Raw genomic sequence first — 19,907 nt, forward strand, 5'->3', positions numbered from 1 at the left:
ACTTAACATTTATCTTGTATTTCAATACAAAAATAATGGAACAACTGAAATTAAGGCAACAAATGTAAAAATGGTAACCTTTTTAACATAGAAACCATAGCTGACCCGTTGGAATCAGAGTCTTGAGCTAAAACTCCCAACTTAACAAAATACTTCAACAATTACTACAGATATCCAGTTACGCTACTGAGAATAACAGTTACGCATAAAACCAGTTGAAATCCTTGTTTGCCAGGCAAATCAACAATTAACCTGCCTGTACTTAAGAACTGTCTTCATATGGATAGATTGTTCCATTTGCCCATTACAGACACTTCACACCTTTTCCTGAAGCATCTGGTCCTCAGTATTCTGAGATTTACGGTATCAGATTAGATTGAGTATTGATCCAAAACTGCCCCCCAGTATAGAGAAACACTTCATAGTCTCACCCCATGTCAGATTTCAGGCCCAGAGGGACATTTTCTTTTCCTGTCCCCTAAATCCACCCCCGAACACACACAGACTAATCCCGGCCACTCTGGATTCTGGGACAGCAGGCGCTGATACCTCGAATTTATTGCGCATACTGTTTAATGTAAAGGGAAACGGAAAAACCTATTAAGTTTAATTTCAGCAAGCGCTGTCTCTTGAAATGTGTCAAAGTCATTCCATATCCTTTTATATACTTATTTGTTCTGTATTTGATTTCGTTGCTCAGGAATGTTTCTTAGCCATTTAATAATATGCATTTTAGGAGTAATAAGCTCCAATAAATTAACCAGCTGTTTGCACATCAAGTCCATTTTCTGGACTGCTGACCAAAGTGCGACATAAAATGGAGGCAAAAATAAGTCCTATTTTCATATGGGTCATCAGAAAGTTTTGTAAGTTCCACCATTCTGTCCCCCTGCCCAAGTCTAAGGCAACAGCAATAAAATACCACTTCTTGACTGCTGGGAACAGACAAGCAGGCTCTTCTCATTTGAGGGGAAAGACATTAACGGTGACACTGTGAGCTTGGGAGGAGCTCAAGCTGGCGTTGAAGGGACCTGCAAGGCTGCCCGTCTGCAGCCTAGAGTGGAAATACTGCACGCTCTGGTAATGATACTAATGAGGCTATACAGCTTTTACCCAAATAACAATGAAATAGTGACTTTTTAGCTGTCCCTGGGAAGGAGATTACATAGGATATATATGGGATTGTTCTGTAATTTACCCTGGGTTTCAGCCAAACGTGCTTCAAACACCCCAGGAGCGTCCTTCCGCTCCTCTCCCATTGACCCACCGGGGAACACAGTCACTCAGTAACAAAACAAAGTGGCTTATTCTGTTAGAGAAGTGAACTTTCTTGACCATTAGGCATATCTTGTAGTCTAATTGCAGGTAAAATGACACAAATATGATGTCTAGCACTTCCGGTACATCTTGTCCTCAGTGGCGTATAGTACAGACTGAAAAAGGTTCAAGCATGTCCTCGTGGTGACCAAATGACTTTGGGAATGTATAAATTGATAGCGACTCCATCTTAAATCCCATCAGTTTAAACTGTGTACAGGTCAATACAAGAGTAGGCAACAGTTTCAGATGTAAAATCTCATCAGTTCCATTTCTAATTATATAGTATATATACAGTACAAACTGTTCTGCCACTGGTTTTGGCAAATAAAAAGGGGGACAAAGAGAGAAAACAACAGCTAAGTAACCTGGTAAGGATTGTTTCCTTCACATTGGCACAGAGAGGCCACTTTTGAGAGGTTTGTCTTTAAAAGAGAGTATTTTCCTAGTGCTTATTGCAACAGCCCAGTCTGAGTCCTCACTTTTCAGAATGTATAAATCAGCTACGGGCATCAATTAATGAGCCAGATTTGTAATCATTTTATCTCCGATGTGTTGACTCGGACTAGAATTCATGTGTTTAATTTCTTGTAAAGAAATAAGTCTTGAAGGATCTGCTAAAGATTCTGCTTATTATAAAACATTTTACAAGAAAGTGCTTTTCCAGGCAAATGTGCTAAAACATTTATATGCTTTTTCTTAAATAGCTGCCTTTTTTCCTTATCATAACATGAAGACTTCATGACATTTCATAGATTATTTCTGAATACTGAAGAGAAGTTTTCTTTGTCATCTGGTGTGTGGGGTATTTATACTTTATCACCAGATAACATTACCTATAAAACCCACATCTCTTCATTTTCAACAAGCGAGCAATTTGCAATGCTTGTATGACTTTTTTAAAGTATTTAGACCTCATTCCCTTGAAAGAGGTTTTGAGAACTGACCTATTGTCTACTATAAAAACTTATGTACATTGTACTTAATTTAAATATTCTATGAACAAGGAAACTGAAGAACTAACTATTTCTAATGAAGGAAAGTATGAGGATTCTAATAACAAAAAAACTCCAAATGGACTCAACGTGTCCGTAAATACATGCAAGTCTGGACTTGGTGAAGAGAAAGTGGCTGACAGTACATTCTTCCTCTTCACAGGATTCCTAATTCCTACCAAATATTTGGGTTGACTTCCTTTTCTTCCACTTCATCCTCACTGTCATCGACTTGCTGAATTGCCCAGGTCGGACGAATCATCCTCCACGATCTCCACGTCAGATCTGTCGTCTTCTCCGTAGTGCGACTGGGAATCCTGATCTCTGTCTGGTGGAAATTCCCGGCGAGCTGCAACCACTAAGTCAACGGGGAGAGGGTTTCTGGCGGCTGCAGCCAAACACTCGTTACAGAGCCTGTAGCGCCTCGTCCCCTCTTGGACCACTTGTCCTGTTAGCTCAGTCACGTAGCACTTACACTTCCTGCAGATAGGCTTGCACGCCTGGTGCATCTGGGAAATCAAAACGACACATTTGATTGTATATTCACAAATAAGTGGGTTTTAAGACGACAAAGAGTAGGGCTGGAGTAGCATCGAACGGCAGTGTCAACTCATTTTGAGAGACAGTCATCAAACATCAAAAATGAACTAATCACAGCGCTGTAATTGCCCACTCAAGCTCTATTTCAGGGCTTGCATAGAGCAGAACCTTTGCGAGCCATCAATTAACAAATAAATTCATCCCCTTTCATGCAAATTACGCTTCAAATCGACTTCAACAAAACCAGATTAATTCTCTAGTACCTCTTCTTTTACGGGAGTCAATACATCAACCAGAGACACTTGTACTGTGTTGAATTACGCTGAGACAGATTTACGCATTAAACAAAACATGCAGTTATTAACAATACATACGATTCGAAAGTGGCTGCTCAGGTGATCCAGCCTGCTAAACCTTTTCCCACAGGCTTCACAAGGGTAAGGGCGCTCTCCTGTGTGACAGCGAAGGTGACGCTTGAGGTCGCCTTTTCTTTTCGCCGAGTGAGTGCAGAACGGACACTTGAACCTCATCCTGGGCAGATCATCTGCTAAGAAATCATGTGATTTAAACAAAAGTTGTAACCTGTCTGGTCATGTAATGCTCGGGAACAAGGCATTCACTGTCATTTAAACAAATGTTATCAAGCACCAAGATCTTGTGTTTTCCTGTAAATTACACAGAAGTGCAACAAAGTGGACCATTAGCTGTGTTAAAATGAGCTTAAAAATAGCCCAAAACATCACAACTTATTTGCAAGATAAAGCTGTAGAGACACTGAAGATTACATATTTTGAAAGGCTAGTTTGAATAAACCACGTACTTCAGTCATTCCCAGCTATTACACACCTCAAATTCACATTTCTGCACAATACAGATACCCGTTCGGCACCTGTACTTTCATTGGGTAAAGCACATTTTCTCACGCGCACAGCAGATGGTTCACACCTGCAGCATTAAAACTCAGTCTCACCTTCGGCCCAGCTTCCCATGACCCCCATGGGCATGCTCCTGGACGGCTCCTCTCCTTTCGAAGACTTGGCTTTACCAGAAGAATGGGGTGATTCGCGCTCCTGCTGCGACCCGGCCGAGTTCCTGGGTGTCGCGTCAGCCCCTTGGCCATACTGGTATCCCACGCGAGAAGATTCACGTTCTGGCTCGATCTGCCCCTGCTCCTCAGGCTGAGCGCTGTGGCCGGCGGGCTCGGCAGGCCTGTCCTCCAGCTTGCTCGATTTATAGGGAGGAATGTCGGAAGGTTGCTGCGGTCCCAGGTGCCTGGATCTTTTGCCGGAATCCTGCCGTTGCTCGTGTTTGGACGGCTGCTGCTGGGCGGTTCTTTGAGAAGGTGGAGAGTAGCTGAGATTGTTCCCTGCGTTTCCACCCATCACACATGTCCCTTGATCTGGACTCAAGTGCGAAGGCGGGGGGCTGCTCTCTGCCCTCCAGCCGGCGCTGTACACGCAGGACCGGTCCACGCCGTTGGAACTGACATCTTTGTCCGACAGGCTGAAGTAGCGATCCTTCTCCTTCTCGCTGATGTCCAGCGATGACTTAATGAACGTTTTACACACACTGATGACATCGGTCATCTGCAGGTAGCTGGCAGCTGACATGACTTCGATGACGTTCTGGCCAGTGAGAGACAGTTTGCCTGAATACACAAAATCTAGAATAACTGTAAAAGTGTCTGGAGAAAACGCCTGGAAAGAAGCTGTTGTTGGCTCACTCGTCTCCTTCGAGTTCTGCGAAAGGAGCATTTTGAAATAGCCGCTGCTGGCAAACAGCACATTGCGATGTGCTTTGAAGACCTTTCCCTCCACCAGGATATTGCAGTCGCAGAACAAGTCCTGCCTGCGCTGCTCATTTAGTTGCTCCAGGAGGTGAAACTGATGAGAAGAAATCTCCATTCCAGAAGAGATGAGATGAAACACTCTAAAAAAACAAAGAAAATAGTTAGACTCTTGACTTCGGTGTTGTGCAACTCAGCCAAAGATGTCAGACCCAGTTTTACAGATATCTTTACAAAAAATCTTGTAATTTAAAGACATATTTAAATCAATAATATGCATAACTATGCATTGTTTCTTTTGAAGAAGAAAACAGCGATGAAGAAGCCAGATAAACCACTGCACATTAGGTGGCACAGACGTGTGTGCGATGGCAAGAAATGTCTCCATCCTAAGGATGCGGGACAGGATTGTAGGACACAGTCATCTTGCCAATAGAACAGGCCCAGGCAGGACCTCTCAGCAAAGCTTATTTTAATAAGGGTTTTGCAAGGCCGGGTGTTGTAACTAAAGGCAGAACAGGGCAAAAAGCCCCTGCTTATATCCCCCCGAATCCCGGCCGCAGTTTCCCTCCCCTGTTCCCCCCTGGTTGGCACTGCAGGGTTTACAGACCACCCGACCTGCCTCAGTTTACCTGTCTCAGTCAGCTAATCCTAACAACCCCCTTCCCCGTACCGATCTATTTAAAATACGCATTCCTGGCTCTTTGGCTGCCCTTCCCCCTGGATTAACTTGTAAATACAGTAATCAGTTTGCATTCCGGGAGTAGTTCAGAGAGACTTTGTTTTACATTAAGGATTCACAGTCTGATGTCTCTCGGTCCTTCTCCCGGCTGGGGTCAGGGACCAGCTCCTCAGTTTTGTGAGAACAACGTTCCTTCGTTAAACGTGCTTACAGGATGTGTGAAACCCGCTGGCAGCTGCGCCGCCCTCAGATATTCCCGAGCAGCTGTGCTTGCGGACCGCGGCCGTGCCCTGAGCCGCCGCCACCGCGCCGCCCCGCTCCAGCCGGTGCGAACACCCGTTGCCAGAGGAACCACAGAACCGGGGACCAGGCAACAGAACCCCGGCGGCCGCAGCCCGCCCGGCCCGGGCTCCTCCGCCATTGGCGGACGCCGCCGTCAATCACCCGCTCGCCCGGTCCAATTGGTCGCTCGACCACGGGGAGCCCGGGACGCCCGACGGCACCGGACCCGCTAGTTCCTGCGCATCTCCCCCTGGGGTGTCCTGTTCCACCAGCAGCCTCTTGCTCTCCGTGCTCCTCATGACTAATTGCGTGTGAGTGCTTCAGATGGAATAAATTTTTTCTACGTAAATGCTGTGTGGAGTTGTGATTTTTGTGATTTTTGCCTTCTGTATTAACTACTTTGAGACTAAAGAGTAACTCGGAGAGCAGGTGCTGCTACAGATATTCCTCAGTTTGTAACGTGGACGCTTCTGCCTTCAGTCAGGCAGAAAGGGACCTGGGGGGACTAATGGACGTGTGCCCAGGTGGCCAAGAAGGCCAATGGTGTCCTGTCCTGTATCAAAAACACTGTGGTCAGCAGGACAGGGGCAGTGATCCTTCCCCTGTGCTCTGCACTGGGGAGGCCACACCTGGAGTATTGTGTTTAGTTCTGGGCCCCTCAGCTCAGGAAAGAGATTGAAGTGCTGGAGCGGGTCCAGAGAAGAGCAACAAGGCTGGGGAAGGGACTGGAACACAAGCCCTATGGGGAGAGGCTGAGGGAGCTGGGCTTGTTTAGTCTGGAGAAGAGGAGGCTCAGAGCTGAGCTCAGCACTCTCTAGAACTACCTGAAGGGCAGTTCCAGCCAGGTGGGGATTGGGCTCTTCTCCCAGGCATCAGCAATAGGACAAGGGGCCATGGGCTTCAACTCTGCCCGGGGAAATTGAGGCTGGAGATTAGAAAGCAATTCTGTGCAGAGAGAGTGGTCAGGATTGGAATGGCTGCCCAGGGAGGTGCTGGACTCACCGGCCCTGGAGGGTTTTAAACTGGGATTGGCCATGGCACTTAGTGCCATGATCTAGTCAATGGACTGGAGTTGGACCAAGGGTTGGACTGGATGATCTCTGAGGGCTTTTCCAACCCAGTCCATTCTGTGATTCTGTGTGATCGGGACAAGCAGCGTGGAGATGGGGAAGCTGCGGGGTAGCGAAAAATCCGATGGAGGTTAATACAAAGACTGCGAAACACGGATAAAAAGGAATATTGTAGCCGTTCTACTTCTGAGTGCAAGTTTCTTTCAAAATACCGTCTCCTCTAGCAGGTTATTTATTAAATCTGTTAAACTGGTTGACTCAGGTCAAATACTATATGTGATTTCTAGTTTTAAAATGAACTTTGCTAGCGCGGTGGCTGTAACCAGTCTCAGGAAATACTTGCTAATGTTACTTAAAAAACGTGCTTTAAAACATTCTCTGCTTAACAAACGTCAGACCATCCACCACGCGTGCTTAAGGGTGGCAATTTAATACTCAGAAAGCACATTTCCTTATTGGAGATTAAATATTTTTGCAAGTTAAAAGAGCCGCCGTGGGCTGAGTTGTCACCTAATTGTGTCAGTCTCCTTGTGGGATGTTTTGATAAGCGTGTCGGAGGCGACGCTTTCATCTTCCCCCTAAACCTGATCACGTCGCGTCCTAAATTCACACGCACCGGGAGCACTGATGAGACCCCGAATCGAGGGGCTTCGTGGTTTGTGCCCCCGAGTGTAAATCCCACGAGGGCGACGGCTTTAAGTGGGTGCATTTGTCACCAGATTGGAGGCACCATAACCCCTAGAACAAGTCATATTCCTAATTTATAGCAGTTGTTTTCTCCTTTCCCTTTCCGCTATGATCTTTATTTTCCTCAAGATGCACAAATTCATCGGGCCGATGTGGTTCGATTTGGGCTTGAAATGGTATTTTCCATCTCAAACGCTGTTTTGGGGCTAAATAGGAGTAGGAAAAGGCTTTTGTTGGTGATGAGGAATCCAGGAGACAAAACCTATTGCGGTCACGCAAGCCCGTCTGCTTAGAATCGCAGTCGATGTGTTGATAAACACGAATCAAATGCAAATCAAATCAAAGCTTTTCATAGACTCCTTGAGATCAGGCAAAAATAAACGCCACACAAACACACGAGTTTTATGAAACGCCCCAAAAATAAACCTGCTCTTGCAACGAAGCCAAAAATGTGATCGTCCACGTTGCGTTTCCAGCTGCTATTTCTCTTTGTGTCACAATAATACTCGAAGATTTTGGTTTAGGTTGAAACCAGTTGTTGTAGGTGCTGAGAAGCCCAGGGAATACAATGGGAAGCGTTGACAACAGCCCCCGAATGGCTCATAGTTTTATCTCACCCCGCGCCCCCTCTTCAAAAGCGATAAATGATATTTCACCACCATCGTCTCTCTGGGGGTGAGAACTGACACGGGTGCCAAACAAAAAGCCCCAAGCCCAGGAAACCTTGTTTCTTCTGGGAAACCCCGAGATCACCCCAGGATAAGCCCATTGATTTTACTAAGAAGCATTAATGTTAAAGCATCCAACACACTGTTGTTCGACACGGGTGCTAATTAATAAATGATCAAGTAAAACACAGGCTGGTGGCATGGTGTCTTGGCTGCTTTGTCTTCCAGAGACATTTAATGGCATTTAATCCAAGTGCTCAAGATGTTTTATTTAAAAACGTGTGTTGTATGTGATATCTGTGCGTGTCCCGCTGCTATTGAGCCAGAACCCCCCCGGACGCCCCCGTCCCGACCCCGAGGGACCAAGCAGACAAACTATTTTGAACCTGAAATCCCTACAAATCCACAAAAAGGTTCTGCTGGAAAATGGCTCTTCCAACGCCCGGAGAAACCTCTCCCAGTTCTAGCGGCTCGGTGGCTGGATGTGGTTTCCATGGAAATAGACGTCAGATCAGCAAAAAACAGGGCAAGTGTTTAAAATAATCTCTGTTTTGAAAGCTTTATGCGTTTCTGTCACAATATTAACCTTCCTCAAGGTAGGATTTTTTTTTGGGGGGGGGGGTAAAATCCTTGTTTTTAAGAGCGTGGGTCCTTTTTTTGGTATTTAGGATGCTGAGGCTGCTGTGCGGATCTTCATCATGATCTTCATTCGTGCTGTTCTCCGGCCACCTGCCTTTTGTGTGTGTTGGCTCTTGGTGTCACCCGAGTGACTGCAGCACAGAAAGTGCCCCGGGAACCGCACAGGAGTCGTTTGTACAGAGCACGTGAAACTGCCGCCGGTTCATTTAAAACACATTTGTGAGCGAATCACTTATTTACACTTGGGAAGAGATCCGCTCACAGTGCAACCCGTAGGACAAGGACAAGTTGTTTGAATGGCTGTTATATACGTAGTATGGAATCTGTATGAACAATGGATTTTCTGGACCTGCTTTGGCTGGCGGGTGTCATCTCAAAGGACAGGGTGGCTGGCCCCCAAAACACACTGCCAGGGGCTGTGGGGCCATGTGTCAGACCCACGGATCTGCTGTGGGGTTGGCCTGTGGTGGCTGTGACGCTGAGGTGACCAAAGGAACGTGGTGGGCGTCTTGGTGGTGACCACAAGCCCTGATGTTATTGTGGCTCTGAGACAACCAGCCTGGAGGTGACCGTGTCCTCAGGGAGGTGACTGTGGCCCCGAGGTGACCACGGCCCCAAGAGAAGTGGTGATGACCCCAAGGTGACCATGGCCCTGAGGTGACCAGGGGCTGTGAGGTAGGTGACTGTGGTGGCCTTAAGGCAGGTGGCCATGGCCTTGAGGTGACTGTGGCCCCTAGGTGACCAGGGACTCCGAGGTAGGTGACTGGGTTGGCCCTAAGGTAGGTGGCCATGGCCTTGAGGTGACCGTGGTCCTGAGGTGACCTGGGACCCTGAGGAAGGTGACAATGACTCTGAGGTGACCAAGGTGAGGGAGGTGACCGAGGTGGCCTTAAGGCAGGTGGCCATGGTCTTGAGGTGACCAGGACTCTGAGGTGACCAGGGGCTGTGAGGAAGGTGACAATGACTCTGAGGTGACCAAGGTCTTGAGGAAAGTGACCATGGCCCCCAGGTGACTGTGCCCCTGAGGCGACCACGCCAACCACGCCTCCGCTCCTGCCAAACACCCCCGAGGGAACCGGTGACCAACCGAGGCCGCCCAGGGCCCCGCTCCTCCCCACCACCGGGGCGGCAGACAAAGGGAGTCCCGCCGTCCTCCGGGAGCGGGCCGAGAGCACAGCGAGGGGTCGCACGGCCCCGGGGCGGCCCGCGGAGGCGAGGGGCGTCGCGGCGAAGCGCCGCAGCCTGCCCCGCAGCCCCGGCGGGCCCCGGGGGTCGCCGCCTCCCGCCGCCCCCGCCCGCCCGCGGGGAACTACAGCTCCCGGCATGCAGCGGGGGAAGGGGAGGGGGCGCGCGCGCCCCCCGCCTCGCGCTCCCCGCGGGCTCCGCCCTCCCCCCCCGTGGCGGGCGGCACGTGCCGATGCGCTCGGCCAATGGGGGCGGGGCGGGGCGGGTCACGTGCCATTGTTTGGCGCTTTTGTGCGCGGCGGGGCGGGCGGGAGCGGAGTGTGACCGGAGCGGCGGAGCGGGCAGGTGGGTGCGCGGCGGTGCCGGGGCTGCGGGCCTCCCGGGGCGGGGGTGGCTGAGCGTCCGCGGCCCTTCCGATGCGGAGAAGGAGGGCGGTGGTCCACGGAGGGTCCGGCGCTCCGTGAGGTGGGCGGTTGTGCCGCAGCGGACGGGGTTTGAGGGCGGGTGTCAAGGCGAAAGGGGCCATTGGGGGGTCTGCAGCCGTTTGGCGGGGGTTGGGGAGGGTGCCCCGCGCCTGTCCTTTTTGTCCCTTCTCGCGGGGGTCGCGTCCCCACCCGCTTTTCAGGCGTCGCGGTGACAAAGGGAAGGGACTGCGGGAGACAATGGGAGGGGGGACGTCCCCAGACCCCGCAGTCGTGGTGGGGCACGGGGTGTCCATTGTCCTGGGAGCCGCTCTGTGAGGGGCGACGGTCTGTGAGGGGCGACGCCTTGCTGGCGGCAGCGGCGCCCCCTCCCCTCCCTGACAGGACCCCGCCATTGTTAGTGGCGAAGGGGCGGTGCCCGGGCAGCCGCGCCCCGACGCCATCGAGCTCGGGGACCCGCGGTTGAGCCCCGCTCGGCGGCGGTGGGATGAGGGGGTCCCCCCCATTTCCCTCCCGTCACCCCGGGGGAGCGGCGGGGGCCCGCACCTGCGGCGGGGGGCGGCAGGTGCCCGGATGTTACCGTTGGCCCCGCCCTCCCTCGAGCCCCCCGCGCGCGGGCTGGCGCGCGCGCTCTCGCTCCCTCCCCGGCGGTTTGAATTCGGTGCGGTCAGGAAGGCGCGTGCGGGGAGGGGGCGGGGCCTCCGCTCGGCCGGGCGGCAGCCTCGGCGCCGATTGGCTGGCGGCGGGGAGGGGCGGTACCGCTGGGGGCCGGGTGGGTGCGCGGTCTTAGCGCCGTCCGCTGCGTCGTCGGCTTAAAACCGGGGGGAAAAAACCGCTCCTTTTGGGATCCTTTAGAGCCTTTTGTGGCTCTTTTTATTATCTACCTTTATAACAATGGGCGCTGCGCTGTGCGTGCTCCCTGTCTGTCGTGATGTGCGGCATCTGTCTTCAGCTGCACAGATAAAACGGAATTTTAAATGAGCTTGATGCGCACATTTGAGATCCTTTGGTAGCAGCAGGAGTCCTGGCTGTACTGCCCTGTTATGCGTTGTATTTTAATTCACAGAGCGTCTGCTCTGTGCGATGTTAGTGAAATATCCATAGCACTGTATGATGCTGAAATAACGGTGAAAATAGGAGTCTTTGTTTGCCTGCCCTAATTACCATGGAGTAAAATGGACTGAAAATGCCTGGCTATGCAGTTGTACATACAGATTCTGCGATGCCAATAGTTGAAATATCTCAGCTGTTCACAGCAATGTACATCAGCCTCGGCCCCATGGGCTGGCTGGAATTACTGACTGCCATGATCTGCCTGACTGTCCTTTGTTCAGCAGCTCTACTTATGCTTAGCCATTTTTATTAGGAGTTAGAAGAAATGAAATTGATGTACTTACTGTTCAGAGGCATGTCTCTTTGTTATCTAGGAATCCATCTGATTGAAGTTATCACAGACTTGGCTTCTGGAGTAATTTTGTCTTGGTCATGGCTACTTCTGGTATGTAGTATTATGTTGTAAGTGATCTTGTGTGTGTGTTTTTTTCTTCTAATTTCCTCAGAAATAATTTAAAATTTAATATAGTAAAATAAAATGTCGTCGCCGTGCTTTCCTGCCATCTCTAGGCTGCTTTGGAGAAGCTGCTAAAACCAAGTGCTTGTGCAAAGACAGCAGAAGCGTCTCGGAGGAGGCTGTGAGCAGATGGGCTGAGCTCGTCTGCACGCCATCTGCTCCGTTAGCGGAGCTGTCATCCAGACAGCTCGGCGATCAAAACTGGTGCCGCTGACACCGCGCGGGGCTGAGGTGTTGGAAATGAGAACGCTGCCTTACAGATTGCTTTGAAAACTGCTTTCAGCTCTTGGCTCTGTCAGGTTTTAGGCGAATGCCTTGAATTCTTCCTCTGGCTTGTTATTGGAGGAAGAAATTTAAGTTTTTTTAAATTTTCATTTGAAGTACCGATAAACTTGCTTCATGACCTTGGATATTAAAGACTAAAATAAAATGTGGCATCAAGGAAGAATTTCAAACAAAATTGCTGACCACATAATTTGAACGGTGCTGCTTCTGCTTGAAACAAAGCCATCAGCTCAGATGCTGTGTCCTAAAGTGAGCTCTGTGGCATTGAATGTTCACGTTATCTAGGCCAGTTTCTGGCTTAAAATACTGTTTGTTTGGGGTTTTTTTTCCCGTGTTCGTAGATATTCAAGTGAAGGAACTGGAGAAGCGTGCCTCTGGGCAGGCCTTTGAGCTGATACTCGGTCCCCGCTCGAAAGAAGCAACCCCGGAATTCCCTCTTTCTCCCCCAAAGAAGAGAGATGTGTCATTGGAAGAGATCCAGAAGAAGCTGGAAGCAGCAGAGGAGAGACGCAAGGTAAAATTGAAACAGTAGGTTAAGTGGGCTCTGCTTAGCTAGTCTGTGCAAGTCGTGTGTGTGGGGGGTTAATTGTGACAAGCAGTTTGCATTGTGGTAAATGGAATATTAATTGAATTTTGGAATCTCTGGGGTCTTACAAACCTTCGTTCTGGTCTACAAGGCCATACCTTTGTTCCCAAAGTGACCTTGAATAGTCACTTGAAAAACACATGGTGCATTCTGAGAAGCAAGAATCTTCTAGGAAAGATCTGTTGCTGTTCACATAAAGGTCCATGTTCTTTTTTTCCAGAAGAACCCCGTTTAATAAGACTTGCAAGTATTGACAAAAACTTAACGTTCCTGGTAGTTTTTAATGGTGAAATCTGGGTTATGTGGGTGGAGGAAGCACCATGGAGCTTTGCCCTGTATCATGAATTTCTGCTCTTTCACTGGAGAAGAGCACAAAATCTTTTCTCTCAGGAGTTGTGAGCAACTCGACTGTCTCTGTAGTTCGTCTGTTTTATGATCAAAGCGTTTTCTCTGTTCTCTCAGTCCCATGAAGCAGAAGTCTTGAAGCAGCTCGCTGAGAAGCGGGAGCACGAAAAAGAGGTGCTGCAGAAAGCGATTGAGGAGAACAACAACTTCAGCAAAATGGCAGAGGAGAAGCTGACCCACAAAATGGAAGCGAACAAAGAAAACCGCGAGGCACAAATGGCCGCTAAACTGGAGCGCTTGAGGGAGAAGGTGGGTGTAGGATCCCAGTTCCCCTTTTGGGGAGAGATTATCCATGTGAAAACAGGCTAAATAAAACTGAGCGGGGGGTTGGGCTGTGAATCGATGGATGTCCTGGGAGTTGTGTGGTGCTCTGAGCTTGGGGGATTATTACATCGCCAAAAGACTTTGCCAAAATCTTCCTCTCAGGGCGGAGGGATGGAGGTGGGGCAGCATCTCGGTATTACAAAGCTCCATCCTCCGTTTTGGCAGGTTCCCGGTGTGCGTGGGGCGGGAGGGGAGCCGGGGCGCTCACGTTGTCCCTGCTCGTGTCTTACAGGACAAGCATATTGAAGAGGTTCGAAAGAACAAAGAAGGCAAAGACCCCGGTGAGGCCGAAACCGACTGATTTCATTCTGGCAACTCTCTCCCCCACCTCTAAATATCCAAAGACTGTACTGGCCAGTGGTTTTGGTTTTTGTTATTTTTTTTTTTAAGTTTCTAGAAACTGATGTAGAACTGTAAAATTAGATCCAAACTGTACACTTTCTTTGGGGGCTAGAGGGGAGACCTGACATGTTTCACTTTTTCTAAAGTGTTGTGCTATCTTCTTGTTGCATCCTTTTCTACTCCAGCGCGCTTGCTGCTGGGTTTGGTGGCTAGTACTGTATCAGCTCTGTTTGTGAAAGGAATATGTGGTACGCTGTTCCATGCTGAATATCTGTTACACGTCAAAAATGCCAGTCTGCTAAAATACTGCTGTAACTGAGTGACTAAATAAAGCTGCACAGTGCTGTTATGAGACTGACTTCTGAAGAAATGACACGCGGAACAAAATGGGTTAGCCGAGGTCTGTTGGGCGGGAAGGGCCGCAGCAGCCTGGCCGCTTTTTCCCTAGAGTGTGCTCATTGTCTTAGTTTTACAATCGGAGCTTTGTGTTGACACCTCAGCAGTTGTCAGCTGGTGTGTTTTTGTCTGAAAGCGTTCAGAACCACCTCCCTTTGGATGCTGACACTTCAATAAACGAGTCCTTGTTACCACATGACTGATCTGAGGGGGTTCTTTTCCTTTTGTTTTTTTTTGGTAAGGGTTTCTAGAAGATGCCTCGTGCTATTGAATGGTGACTTGTGTCTTGTTCCCAACTCAGGAACCTGTTCAGTGCTGGGACCGGAGATGCTCTTGGGGATGAGAACTGGTTTTGATTTGGCTCTGTGCAGGTGTTTTGGGGCAGTGGGACAAACTGAAGATGAACTCCTGCCCACAATGAGATGTGTTTAATGTCTTTGTGGGGTTTTGGGTTTTCTCTTTTGGCGGTGGGTTTCTTTTTGTGGGTGGGATAGCTACAACCGTACTTGTGCTGTGAGGAAAGATGCTTTTTAGGTAGATTGGGCTCAGAGTTGCTGTACTGCATGGGTACCTTAAACAACCAAAACAAACCCCCTTCCTGTAAGGACACCTGTAGGCATTCATCTTGTGTTAAATTACTTAAAGCCTCTGGTTTTGTGTTTATCACACACACTGATGGGCACAGTGGGGTACACTTGGTCCTGTCTCTTTCCCCTTTCGCATCTGGCTTTGCTGCTGGGTTTGTTTTCAGATTAACTCCACATCTGGTGCTGGCCAGGTGACAGATTTGCATATCCCGAGGATGGAGAAGCTGGTAAGGAGTTATTAAGGGGCTAATTGGGTCCTGGACTACTTGACTCTTCTTCTGGGCTTGCTGAAGAAGGAACCTCAGCTTAGAAAGCTTTCATGTGTCACACTTCACTTGTGATTGCATCAGAGTTGTACTTAACCAAAATCTGATATTGCACCGTATGAACAAAAGAACAGTGAGATAAGCCAGGCTTGATGCTGGAGGGCTGGGATTGGATCTGCTGCCTGAAGGATTTTCAGAAGCCTTAGGATCCTTTGCAATTGAAGGTAAGAGGCTGCACCTGTGCCTGTTGGGGGTTTTTAGTGGCAAATATCAGTGTTGTGTAAGCTGAGAGCACAGGGCTGCGGGTCAGGATCTGCCTGGGGAGGGAATACGGAGCTGGACTGGGAGCCCAAGGCTGCCACCCTGCGTCATGTGCTTGTGTAGTTCCATATAATGGAGGTTTGATTGCTGCATCAGGTCCTACAGACAAACTGGGCACAATTAGCAATCAAAAAAATCAGCTCTTCATTTTGATGTATTTTTTCACCTGCTGAGAAAAGACCAAGCATCCCAAATACTACCTGTGGGGTTTCCTCCCCTCTTCTTGAGGGGATGACAGGGCTGCCAAACCCCAAATGGTGTTAAGAGCACAGAGAGATGTTAAATGTGTGTTTTTGCCTTGCCAACGCTGTCACAGCTCAGGGCTTTATTGTGCCTTGCCTTAGTTCTGGTCTATGTGACTGCCTGTGAAGCTGAGCTTAGTGCCCAGGGGCTGAGCTTAGTCCAGTTCCCCTGAGAGCTGCTGGGGGGGAATGGGAGTGAGATGGGGGATGCAAATAGAGAGTAGCAGTGATTGGAGGGAGAAAATAACAACATGGAGATGATGTTGAGGCAGGGAAATGGAATAATAGTCTTCGGTGGGGAAAGCTGGGCTGAAAATGAAAAAAGACAATTAATTACAAGACAAAAGTCCCCAATGCGGGGGGGGGGCAGCCGCCGGTGGCGGGGCGGGGCTGGCGGGAGGGGGCGTGGTTTGATTGGGCGGGGCAGGGAAGGGGGCGTGGTTTGGTTGGGCGGTGTCAGCGGAGGGGGGCGTGGTTTGGTGGGCGGGGCCGCGGAGGCGCAGGCGGTCCGGAGGGACTCGGTGTCCGGGGGGAGCGGAGCTGCGGCCGGTCCAGCAGGTGCTTTGGCGGGGTCGGGACTCGCCGCGGGGCGGCGGGAGCTGCCGGTGGGTCCCGGGAGGGGAGGGCAGCGTCCGGGGCCCAGCCGACCCCGCACCCAGCTGCCTGAAATCATCCCCCGGGGAGCGAATTCCCAGGAGCGGGGGGATCGGGCCCTGACTGCCCCAAAATGGTTTTGGGGAGGGTTGCGGCCGCTGCGCTGCCGGGAGGAGGGAGAAGCTGCTCGGGCGCTGTATGGGAAGCCCAGCACCGAAAATGCTCGGTTCGCATGTACCGGGAGCTCGGAGAAGAAAACGATCACGTGAAAAGAAACGTTTTTGTGCTTTAGAAGACGAAATGTGATGCGTGCGTGGGAGCAAATGGGAATGTAAACAGCTGGGGGCTGAGTGTGTCATTAAAAAATCCAGCAGGATGGGTGGATGCTGCTTGAGAAGTGCGTGCTCCCCAGGACATCAATAACAGGCCCTTGAGGCAGCGTTATTGACATCTTGTGGGTACGTGGAGGGTATTACTCAGAGTAGCAGCCAGATTAATGATTTCCAGCGCTGCACAGGATGTGCTCCGTTCGTTACCGAGCATTGCTTCATTGCTACAAGAGCTTTGCAAGTTGAGTCCTGCTGCAACAAGCTTTGGAGGAGCAAACACTCATCCCCTTCCCGCCTGGCTCCTGCTGCTCTGAGTGCAGCTTTTCCCACAGTGTTTCCCTGCGCACAACCGGGGCTGCTGTTCCTGGAGGAGTTTTTCTGGCACCTGTGATGGGGCCACACACACTCTGGAGTCCTTTGGGATCAGAAGGGCGGCGTTTTCTTCCAAACTGCAGCTTGAATTTAGCTCACAATGGCTTAATCTGGGAAGCTCTGCTTTTTCCCGCTTCTCCCCAGCCATTCTTGAGGCTGTTTTGGTTCAGCTTGGCAGCTGCGAGTCCGGAAGAGGTTTATGAAGCTGATTGTTTTCATGTTGCGGTGTTACAGGAGGGCTTAGGAGGCCGAGCCAGGGTCAGGGTTTCCCTGAGCCAGACTGTTTTTATTGGATATGGGGCCCCTTTTAACCAGGCGAGGTGGGAAAAGGGCGTTTAAGAGGGGAAACTGAGCTGCAAACAGCCTATTTCTATTTGCATCTCTGCTCCTCAGCTTCGGGCACGCACGAGTTACACACCTACCTCCTCCTGTTCCCAAACCTGTGAAGAGCTGTCCCTGCAATGACATCACTTGCCAGGAGTTGAGGAGCAAATCGGCGCTGGAGTTGGACCAAGTTGGGCTGTTTTCTTCAGAACTTGTCTGAGCAAAAGCAGGTAAAGAAGGGGGGAAACGCATTTGGAGCACGTTCTGTTCAATGTGTTTTTAAGGCTGTTGCGAAGAGGCAGAACAAGCCCACAAGGCTGCTGTTATCTTGGTAAGGATGGAAGCTTCAAAAATGTAAATATGGAAGCGCTCGCTCACAGATTACGCCACTGGGCCTCAGTGATGCAACAGGATGAACCGCTCGAGCTGTGTTAGTTTTGTGCAAAGCCACATGGAAAATGGGCTGAAAAAAGACCGGGAAGACTCTAAACACAAAGGTTGTGTCTGTTAGTGGTGTCACAGTTATTTACGTTCTCGATGCACCCCCAGAGGTCGTGTCACTGCGTGGGGAACGCGGCTCATTTTGACGTGCACAGACAGATAAACGAGGGGAAGATCTGCGCTGCCCCTGGAGCACAAAGTTTATTTAGGATGTTTAGTTTGTTTAGCAGTTCCCAAGCTGCTGGGAAGGGTTGAGCTCAGAACTGGTACACCCTGGTATGGTAATTATTGTGTCAATTAACCCCATACTCGTGTCCTCTGTGCTCCTCCGGTCTGGTGCCTGTGCAGCACGGGGCGCGCTGCCACGGGTTCTGAAATCTCACTTCAGCCTGCTTCATATTACTATTTTTGGTGATTCTTTTATTTCAGCCATAGTGAGGCCACTCTCCAGTCATGCACGATTGTCCAAAGATACGTAAAATTAAATAAAAAGGGAAAAAAATCCTCAACGGACAAAGCATTCAAGCAAGCCCTGCTTGTTGATTTCCTCCTTTGCCCCCCCTTTTTGTTCCCTCCTTTGCCTCGCTTTTTGTCCCCTTCTTTCCTTTTGGTCAAATCACTATTAAACCCTGCAGCAAAACTTCCCTTGTGTCTCAAAGGCTGTTTTGTGCAGCGGGGACCCCGAGTTCAGCCGCATCATGGCAACGGTTGTCCCGGAGAAGCTCAGCCGCCTGGTCTTCAACGTGCGGCAGCTCCCTCAGCTGCTGGGCCCCCTCTCTCCCTCCACCGTCAGCAGTTCCGAGGTGCCCAAGGTCTTCTGGAAGCCCTACATCCACACCGGCTACCGGCCCGTGCGGCAGACCTGGCGCTATTATTTCTCGACGCTTTTCCAGCAGCACAACGAGGCCATCAACGTCTGGACCCACCTGGTGGCCGCGCTGATCCTGCTGCTGCGCTTCCAGCAGCTCTCGTACCGCGTGGATTTCGGGCAGGACCTGCACGCCCGGCCCCTCCTCATCATCATCGTGGCGTCCATCACCTACCTGACGTTCAGCACCCTCGCTCACCTTCTGCAGGCCAAATCTGAGTTCTGGCACTACAGCTTCTTCTTCATGGACTACGTGGGGGTGGCCGTCTACCAGTACGGCAGCGCCTTGGGCCACTATTACTACGCCATCGAGCCGAGCTGGCACGAGACGGTGAAGGGGTTCTACATGCCGCTGGCTGTGCTGCTGGCCTGGCTGTCCTGCGCCGGCTCCTGCTACGCCAAGTACCGTTCCCACCAGTCCCCGCGCCTGCTGAGCCTGCTGTGCCAGGAGCTGCCGTCCGGGCTGGCGTACGCGCTGGACATCAGCCCCGTCCTGCACCGCATCTTCACCGCGCCGCCCGCCCGGCGCGCCGACCCGGCCCTGCTCTACCACAAGTGCCAGGTGCTGTTTTTCCTCATCGGTGCCTTTTTCTTCTCGCACCCTTACCCCGAGAAGTGGCTCCCCGGGAAGTGTCACTTCTTTGGGCAGAGCCACCAGATTTTCCACGTGTGCCTCGTGCTGTGCACGCTGGCGCAGATCGAGGCGGTGTTGTTGGACTACGAGTCCAGGCGCCACATCTATTCTGCTCTTCAGGGTGATTTGGTGCACAATTTCTCTGCCCTTTGCCTCTTCACCGTCACCTGCTCTGTCCTCACGGCCGCTTACATGGCCCGGAGGGTGAAGAACAAGCTGAACATCAAAGAGGAGTAGAAACCCTGAAGGAGAAGCAGGTGAGCTCACCCCAACGGTTGATCTGCAGCCAGACGCTGGTGTGAACCCGGCCACTAATTTCGAGGAGAAGAGGAACAAAATGCTTCGTCATCTGTTACTTCTCTTTGTGTTCTCTGTAGGGATGGAAAGTGAGAGCTGCTCTTTATGCTTTTTTTTTTTTTAAGCAAGCTGCAACTAATGCTGAAATTTATAACATGGTACACTAGTTTAATTCACGTGTCTGAATAAACAGAACATTAGCACTGCAGCCCTGGAAGGTTTTTTGGAAGCTCCTGCGTCTCACCTAAAGGTGAGGAGATGCCACCTGGTCCTGTTAGTGGTGGCAGAATGTGACCCACAGACACAGATCAAGGTGAGCTTGTATAAAACACAAACAAGGGTAGAAAATTTATTTAATATCAGTTTAGGCCCCTATCCACGTAGGGGCAGTAACTGGCACCTTTGCACCTCGGGGCAGCTGGGGCTGTTTCCCCAGGCCCTGCTGTGTTGG

The 19,907-nt window shown here is 50.5% G+C and overlaps 3 protein-coding genes across 5 annotated transcripts; 2 read left to right on the forward strand and 1 right to left on the reverse strand.

Annotated features, from left to right (window-relative positions):
• LOC309449424 (zinc finger and BTB domain-containing protein 8A-like) lies at positions 1–4,756 on the reverse strand (the record flags this gene model as incomplete). Its single annotated transcript, XM_082071540.1, has 3 exons — positions 1–2,821; positions 3,227–3,399; positions 3,898–4,756. 3 exons carry the CDS (start codon positions 4,754–4,756, stop codon positions 2,537–2,539), a joined length of 1,317 nt encoding a protein of 438 aa, XP_081927666.1. The 3' UTR covers positions 1–2,536.
• A 5,360-nt stretch (positions 4,757–10,116) lies between these two features.
• Positions 10,117–14,134, forward strand: STMN1 (stathmin 1). The gene is made up of 5 exons (XM_082071537.1): positions 10,117–10,196; positions 11,701–11,771; positions 12,470–12,642; positions 13,177–13,368; positions 13,676–14,134. Exons 2-5 carry the CDS (start codon positions 11,759–11,761, stop codon positions 13,742–13,744), a joined length of 447 nt encoding a protein of 148 aa, XP_081927663.1. The 5' UTR covers positions 10,117–10,196; positions 11,701–11,758; the 3' UTR covers positions 13,745–14,134.
• A 1,944-nt stretch (positions 14,135–16,078) lies between these two features.
• On the forward strand, positions 16,079–19,681 carry PAQR7 (progestin and adipoQ receptor family member 7). Of its 3 annotated transcripts, none has more exons than XM_082071238.1 (3): positions 16,079–16,155; positions 17,286–17,446; positions 18,331–19,681. In XM_082071238.1, the coding sequence occupies exon 3, from the start codon at positions 18,356–18,358 to the stop codon at positions 19,394–19,396; it is 1,041 nt and encodes a 346-aa protein (XP_081927364.1). In that variant the 5' UTR covers positions 16,079–16,155; positions 17,286–17,446; positions 18,331–18,355; the 3' UTR covers positions 19,397–19,681. The 3 variants fall into 3 exon arrangements, with proteins under 3 accessions (XP_081927364.1, XP_081927362.1, XP_081927363.1); XM_082071236.1 differs by having other exon boundaries at positions 18,317–19,680; XM_082071237.1 differs by having other exon boundaries at positions 16,112–16,202; positions 18,317–19,680.
• Positions 19,682–19,907: the final 226 nt, after the last annotated feature.

Source organism: Streptopelia decaocto (assembly GCF_964273445.1).
Source record: "Streptopelia decaocto genome assembly, chromosome: 23".
NCBI classification, from domain to species: Eukaryota; Metazoa; Chordata; class Aves; order Columbiformes; family Columbidae; genus Streptopelia; species Streptopelia decaocto.